General features: G+C 45.6%; 1 protein-coding gene across 1 annotated transcript in view; it reads right to left on the bottom strand.

The window, feature by feature from the left end:
• Positions 1-2,735: 2,735 nt before the first annotated feature.
• Positions 2,736-8,034, bottom strand: part of LOC106816562 (serine/threonine-protein kinase SMG1-like) — a 22,493-nt gene continuing 17,194 nt past the window's right edge. The window contains exons 14-16 of the mRNA XM_014821186.1: positions 4,552-4,680; positions 3,979-4,091; positions 2,736-2,774 (exon numbers count right to left, since the gene is read on the bottom strand). Of these exons, the coding sequence (XP_014676672.1) occupies positions 2,749-2,774; positions 3,979-4,091; positions 4,552-4,680 (268 nt within the window). The 3' untranslated portion in view covers positions 2,736-2,748. The remainder of the gene's footprint in view (positions 2,775-3,978; positions 4,092-4,551; positions 4,681-8,034) is intronic.

Here is an 8,034-nt window from a genome sequence, read left to right as displayed (position 1 = left end):
GAGTCTTTGGCAGCGCCTCCGCCATTCGCTCACCTTCCCTCTTGCCCTGTTTGCGCCCATCATTTGCCTTCTCTCCCTACCTCCCCTCAACCTCGTACCCTACCACTCCTCCTGCTCCCTGCCTTCTTCCCCTTACCTTCCACTCTTTGCTCCCCTCCCTCCTCCCTCACCCATCACTTTCCCCCTGTCCTCCCCCTCCCCACTCACGCTCCTCTTCCCCCTCCCTCCCTCACCTCCCCCGACGAATGGACCGGCCGTACCTTTCTATGCCTTCCCGTGAACGTGTCCCTGTTGGCTTGCCCGAGCGACGCGTACGAAGCTTCGCCATCACGGCAGAGTACTGCCGGCCGACTCGTATTACGCCTGCCGAAAACATCAGCAGCGACAGGTTTGTTCTGCACCGCTGCTGCGCCCGCAAAAAAAAAACTAAGAGAATCAGTCTTTAGTCACTTCCGACCTTAGTGCATCAATCGGCTAATGACTAAGCCAAAAAAGTTAAAAAAGATCAGAAATTTAAACATTCGTAATTAAAAAAACGAATTAAACGTTATTTAATGAGAAACGTCGAAGCAGCCGATGGGAACTCAGCACCGGCCGAGACACGAAAACAATAGAACATTCCTTAGTAGTCACCATCGAAAACACGGTATATAAGCTATGGCATCGTTCTTGCAACATGAACCACAAGGAAAACAGAAGAGCCTGCTGAGCTTTACTCACGACCTTCGTAACTAGTCACTAATTGACCAGTTACTGACGGAGAATATCTAAAAGCATCTAGCTAACGAGTCGAGGGGGAGAGTGCGGCTTAGACGCCGAACAGTACTATACGTGCATATAATGCACTAGGATACAAACAGCGTGTAGTCTTAGAGGTTTTAGGCAACAGGCTTGCTCACCCAGATATGGATTGGCTGCCTTTTCGTGGCCTGACCGCTGTCCACCCGCGCGGGCTAGCTTCGTCTGACCGCTGAGCAGCTGGCGTGAGTGTTGAAAGTCTCTCCAACCACCCTCAAATCCCTTGCGCTGCGAAGCACCAAAATGGAAGCATGGAAGTATTTCGCGAGTTGTAGCACCCACCCTATAACTGTTCTAAACCCTGACATTAAAAAACTGTGGGACTACTTCACCTCCGTGAAAAATATGATGAAAAATCATGACAAGCAATTACTACACGGAACCATGTGAAAGATGATGGGGAAATTTTTAAAAATCATTTTTTTAAATCAGTAGCAACACACACACTTGTCTCCGGGCCTTCAGCCATGCACCTCACTTACAACACACAATATGCACGGTGGCTTGGACACATTGCGCCACACAACATGCGCACCCACGCATTCATGCACAAACATTGTTACACACACAACACCACATACACAACCACACACCAAGCACACGAACAGCCCTCGGCACGCACCCACACACACACCTAATTCGCCCACACACCAGCACCCAAGCAAACGGCAAACACACACTACCCGACGCACTATGCGGAGTACTCACCTTTGGCTGCGCATCGATCAGAATATAATGCCATTGAGTGCTGCCGGAAGTTGTGTGTCGTGGAATGTTCCCATTGGGGAACATCGCCTTCCTATCCTTCCGACATTGCTGGCGCCGTGCAGCCCACGTCGTGGCAGGCTCGTCGCCTCGCCCTGCCTGCTGCACCGTCTCTGCGGGTCGTCATGGTGATGCCAATGTCGTCATGTTGTGCTCCGTTTAACTGACTAGCCATGATCTCAGACCGCGCCTGCCACGGCAAGGTTGTGCATTCTAGAACCGATTTTTTTATCGTTTCCACCTCCAACGCATTCATCTAAACGCCGGAGGTAGCAATGGTGGGAAATTTAGTTTAAGAGTAATTGTTTGTCGCGCAAGTTAGGTGTTAAAATTTCGTAGTATCTTTTAAAAAAATAGTAGTACCATTGTCTTATTTTACAATAACCAGGGTATTATAATGTTTAAACACTGTTAAACATGCTTACGCAAACCAGCCAACAGTCACCGACAAATTGGGGCATCAGGTACTGCCTCTACTATCTTTAGAGTGAAAGTCATCAACTCGTTCCTGATGACCGATGTAGATGGCGACACCTCCACGGTCCCGGCAGACAGAGCACACATTTCGATGACAACAATACACTTCGTAAGCACCGTCGTTCTGCACGAGACGGGGAAGGCGCGTGGGAGGCGCAAAACTCGATCGCGATCATCTCGTCCGGGTGGTTCAGCCGCCTGTAGTATCACCTCGATGCACCTGCCAATCACACGCAGTCTCCCGGGCCATCACGCCACCGCTTCCACTCGCATTAAGTGGCCATGACGCCAGCGGCTTTAGAAAACTTACTGGATATAATATAGTTATATTAATGGTTAATAAACTATTAATTAATTGTGTATGTGTATGTGTTGTCGATATTACATTTGTAAATAAAGCAATAGTACGTCATGCCAATTGAATAAAATAAACTTAATCGAATGGTCTTGTCACTTGACCCGCGACGACAAAGCAGCAAACATGACCGGCCGCGCAATGATAAGCAGTGGCCTCACGCGGCCAGAAAATAACAGCATTTCTCGAATCAGTGGCATTTTCGATTAACCCAACCCTAAAAAACTATTGAAATATTTTTCGCGAGGGAGAAATAATAGAGACCGGCGTACGTGTTTGAGCACGGGCGTCTGTGGGACAGTGTGATTGTACGTTCTTCAGCACGAGCTGCAGACAGCGACAGACGTCAGTTGTTACGTCGATCTTCGCCGCTCAGTTGCTGAAAGGCAAGCGTGGACAACACCGGTCAGGACACCCGGCGACACGTACGCAGTGTATACGATTGTGAATGAGTTACGTTAAACAGAGAGTGAGCAAATAATGATATAAATATATATCTTAATTGATCCTCGTCTAATATTAATATATTATAAAATAACAAATTAATCTGTGAATTTTATAATATATTATTAACAATTAATTTGTGTTTTAAAATTCATTAATTCAAGAATACATGAATTTCGTAGTAATAAATAAAGAGTTTCCAATGACACTGGTGCTCACCTTGGGGGGTGTGATTAGAAGCAGGGAGGGGGGATATTATAAAGCAAAAGAGTAATTAGTAATGGCGAGGAACTCCCATTATAATACGTAATTAGACGAAAAAGAAAACGCTAAAGTGAGCGACATTTTTTAATCTTCTCCCATAGGAGTAACAACGTGTTTTAGGGCGCTAGCCTTACACATTCACATACTAAAAAAAAATTTTTTTTAACAAAATAAAAGTGAATTCTAGCATGGCCATGTTTTTTTAGATTTTTTTTGCCACAAAAGTGGGCGTTGGCTCGAAAGATACGTCGGACGTGGCCGTGCCCTCCAAACTAAGAAGTGTTCAAAATCTCTCCCATAGGAGTAACAACTGTATTCAATTTGAACATGTGGGTCAAACCGGTCTTGAGTTATCAGTTGACCGTAGGCAGAGCCACTGAAATGCATAGTGATATCTGCAATAAAAATCTAACCTAATGTTGCATAATCTTAAAAACCCAAATATCAAAACCTGGCGATGTGATATGTTTTGGCGGCCAGTCCTTATTCATTCACTATTCTAGAAGATGAGCAAAATCCCGTTTGAACCCGCTGAACTGGCTTATTGGCCATTTCCATTTTTTTGCCAAAAAGATGGGACCACTGGCTCGAAAGAATGCGGCGCGTATAGGCGACTGCGCGTGCTCCAAATAGGACAGTTCAAAACCTTCTTACCATAGGACGTAAACAACGATATGCAATTTAAAACATGTGGGCAAATGGCTTCTGGTTCTTGAGTTATCGTTGACCGTAGCAAAAATGTTGACGGAGAGACGGACGGAGACGGACAACACCCCCTGGCAATAGCTCATCTTGACGATGTCTAGGCGAGCTAAAAATAAATAATCAATACGTTTTATGATAGCAGATGGCAGCACTGACAGCAGACAACCTACCGGACGTGATCACCATGGAAACAAGATCACAGAATTCTGGCTTTGGGAACAGGGCGGCGTGCTGCACCTGCAGTGACTGTAGGATGTCCTCACACCATTGCACCGCCAGCTTCCTGCAAGCACGACAGACCATGCACCAATGTAGGCGAGGTGCCCCTATCACCGCAATCGCCGGCTAACCTTCACCCTCCCCTTACGCGACACAGACAAACACAGACAGGGACGTGAGGTGCGTTTGCTGCAGGCATTACTTTCGATTAGTCGTGTCGCATCCAAGTAATATTTTGAGAAGTTACTATTCCCGGTAAAATACCACTGAAATCGTAAAATATAACGTTCGGCACCGTTCAATTCGCAGCGATTAAAAAACCTCACGATCAAACACTCTAAAGTTAGTTCACACATGAGTTCTAGTTTTTTATCGACAATGTGGCAACAAGGCAAAGGGACGCCATGGCCTTGAGGTGAAATGTGACCTTGAGGCAGTCTGTGACCTTGAGGTAGTGCGTGATGTTGAGCCGGTGATTGACCATCGCACAGTGTGTGACCAGTGGATGGCTTTAGGACTCTTACCTCGCGTCCCAGCTGGTGGTCTCCTGCCGCAGCAGCCTGGTCAGCAGGGTGAGGATCTTGGAGAGATGGCCGCTGGTCTGTGCAACCTGGCTGGACAGCAGGCAGCTGGTCGAGATGAAGTTGCCATGCCTGCGCGCGCGAGAGAGATTTCACAACTCAACATATCTCATCAAATTTGTCTGCCAAGCTGACAATTACATACTATGTCCGTGTATGATATGTTTATATGTATATATATATATATATATATATATATATATATATGTATATATAATCAAGAGTGGATTTTAATAGAGAAGAGTATGTCACGGTTTTAACAGCGTTTTGGGCATAGTTTTCAACTGGTAAATAATCTATGAATATGTGAATAAATATATTCAACACTTATAGCCTTGTTTTCATCTATAATTCTTTCCCTTCGTCATACTGACACCACAATTTACTGACTCGTATGTGTTTCTTTCAAAAAGAGTAGTTGAAATAACGACCGGTTTCCCACAAGTTTTCACGCTGGATGGCATCTCTTCCGACCCAACTTTGTATGGGACTAGTGTTCTAGTTGTCTTGACGAACTTTGGGGGTCGTATGGGATATTAAGGCATCCGAATTGTTATTCAGCGTGCAGCGTTTCCCAGCAGTGCTAAAATAAATGCTACCTCACGCCAGCTAGCTAAGCAGCTGATTCTCTTACGGCCCCCCAGCCGTACGAGTCATAGAAATAGAACACTAGTCTTAACAAAGTTTGGGTCGGAGAGCTGCATCATGGCCGTGAAAACTGTGGGAAACGCGTGTTCGTATTCACTAACTTTTTTGAGAACACATACGATTTTGCATGTAACTTGATGGTGTCATAGTGACGAAGGGAGAATCATAGATGAAACAAGGTAAAGTTTAATATATTTATTCGCAACATTGCTAGATATTTACAGTTGAAACTATGCCAAAACGCTGTAACTGTGAATACTCCTTCTCTTATCCACTCTTGATCTAAATATATATCTATATATATATAAATACATGATATACTATGTATATATATATATATATATATATATGCTTGTATAATATATATAGAAAATAATTTAATAAATAATTAAAATAATTAATTTAAAAAGTAGGCATGTGCCCGCCACGTTGGTGGAGAGCGGTTGAGGAACAGACGCATGAGCAGTACTGTACCAGGGTGGCTTGCCGCTAGATCCTCCATGCGGGGTCCGATGATGGTGACAGAGCAGCTCAAACAGCTAGGGATGTGAGCGCCCAGCACTTACGTGAGAGAGACGGCGAAGAAAGTAAAGAGAAGAGAGAGAGAGACATAGAGAGAGGAAAGAGAGAGAGTAAGAGAGAGAGAGAGAAAGAGAGGGAGAGAGAGAGAGAGAGAGAGAGAGAGAGAGAGAGAGAGAGGAAGAGGAGAAAAGAGAGCAAGAGGAGAGAGAGAGAGAAAGAGAACAGAGAGAGAGAAAGAGAGAAGAGAGAGAGAGAGAGAGAGAGAGAGAGAGGGAAGAGAGAGAGAAAGAGAGCAGAGAGAGAGAGAGGAAGAGAGAAAGAAAGACGGAAGAGAGAGAGAGCAGAGAAAGAGAAGAGACAGAGAGAGAGAAGAGAGAGAGAGAGAGAAAAGAGAAAGAGAAAGGAGAGATAGAGAAGAGGAATGGAACGTCATCGGCTTGCAGACACCCGCTCCGCTACTTGAGTCTGCGTTTACTACTATCTCGACTCCGATTTACGTGACCCGACGACGCGTTCCTGCTGCACGTCAGCCCGAGTGAAACATCCGTGAAACAAGGCTGATGCAACGTGGACATGCGACGCGTTGTACGATTAATTCACACCTATAGACAACGAGTCATCATACGAGTATGCTAACGAAGAGTTAACTATTAACCGGCGCCGGTCAGCTAACAGACGACCACTAGCGCCCTCTCACACCCCCCGATGATGGAATTACTGGTCGTCGGGCAATCTCGGTGGCCGTCCAGCAGGAACTGACGACGTGGCGACGCTGCGGAGGCGTGTAGGTGGCTCCGGTTGGGTCGACGTCGTCCGTCTCTTCGATGATGACCCGGCTTGCCGTGGCTGCCACCACTGTCAGAGGGCATTGGACCAGGCCGCTCGCTGCATGTCTTAAGCAGTGTCTGCAAGTGAAGAGAGGAGAGTGGGTTCAGATGCAAAATATTACCTCAATAATACCTATAAACACCCATAATAAATATTGTCTTCATCGGTACTACACATTTATCTGAATTTAATATTAATAATTGTATTACGCGAATTAAGCACTCCAGCATGTTACCACAGCTCGTGACTATAATAACAATATACATCAGTGGTAATGTATTAAATAAAAATAAAAATAAAAAATGTCCTTATTTATTAAGTTAATTACGTTAATTAGACGGCGTGCGTGTGCTCTCACGCTTGATGCACGTCGAGCAGCAGCGTCTTGAGTCCCAGCACAGAGCTGGTAGATCTGCATCGCGCTGCTTGCAGCGGTGGCTCGCGAGCGAGAAACCGAGCCTCGGCCACCGACGCGTTCAGTCGCGCGCCCACTGACAACGGCCACGGGTAATCTCGGCCGCCGACGTCTCCTGCGATGACCTGCGTCAACATTACTATGTAACTAGAGCACTCGGAGAGCACAGACCTCGCCGCCAAGGCAGCTAATTCTCTCACTGTGAAATTTTTTTATTAATTTATTAATTACGTGGAAAAATTAATTGAATTAATTAACTAATAATTAATTGGATCGCGATTAGTGAGCGAGCGTGCAGCGTCTGGGGGAGGGCTGTGGTTGCCCCTTAGCTGAGTTTGCGTGTTTGTAAGTGCTACAGCCAGTGCACCTAGCGAGGTGAATGAATAGACGTGCATGGTACACACACACAACCAACAACACTCATGCACCGGCCGGTGACAACATAACCTCCGCACGGCCTGGCGGAGGTAATTACTCAAATGTAAAGTTGGAGTACGACTCTGGTAACTCTCAAAGGCATTGCTAGTGTAAGGTTTATGCAGTAAAGACTTGATTGGGTATTTTTTTAATTTGAGTATTATCTAGGCGCAGTTTGATTGACCGGAAATTTATTGGATTTATTTTTATATATTTTTATATATATGGATAATTGTTATTAAACAGGTTTTATAGGTCATTATTGAGTAATTAACTAAGACGCGGGGGGACGCCGCGCGTAGTCACTTTCTGAGAGAAATGTGCCAATGTCGTGAGCAGGTATTGACGGCACGCTGGCGGCACCAGCCGCTGCATCTCACAAAGTCGGGCGAGCAACGCGTACGCAGCTGGTTGGGCCGCCGTGCGATGCGCGAGCAGCTCTATGAGCAGTGGGTTTTGCTGGAGGAATGATGACAAACGTTAACGAGCTGTCGACAGAAAACAATGCAACATAGCAAAAATGGTCTTCAACATGGGCTCTGGTATTTGTCAATTCTCATCAAGAACAGCGCTTTGCGATCAAGCGAATTTAAATT

This window comes from Priapulus caudatus, unplaced genomic scaffold, assembly GCF_000485595.1.
Source record: "Priapulus caudatus unplaced genomic scaffold, Priapulus_caudatus-5.0.1 Scaffold1416, whole genome shotgun sequence".
Lineage (NCBI taxonomy): Eukaryota > Metazoa > Priapulida > Priapulimorpha > Priapulimorphida > Priapulidae > Priapulus > Priapulus caudatus.
Note: the sequence above shows the minus strand (reverse complement) of the source record. Positions and strands in the feature narration are given on the sequence as shown.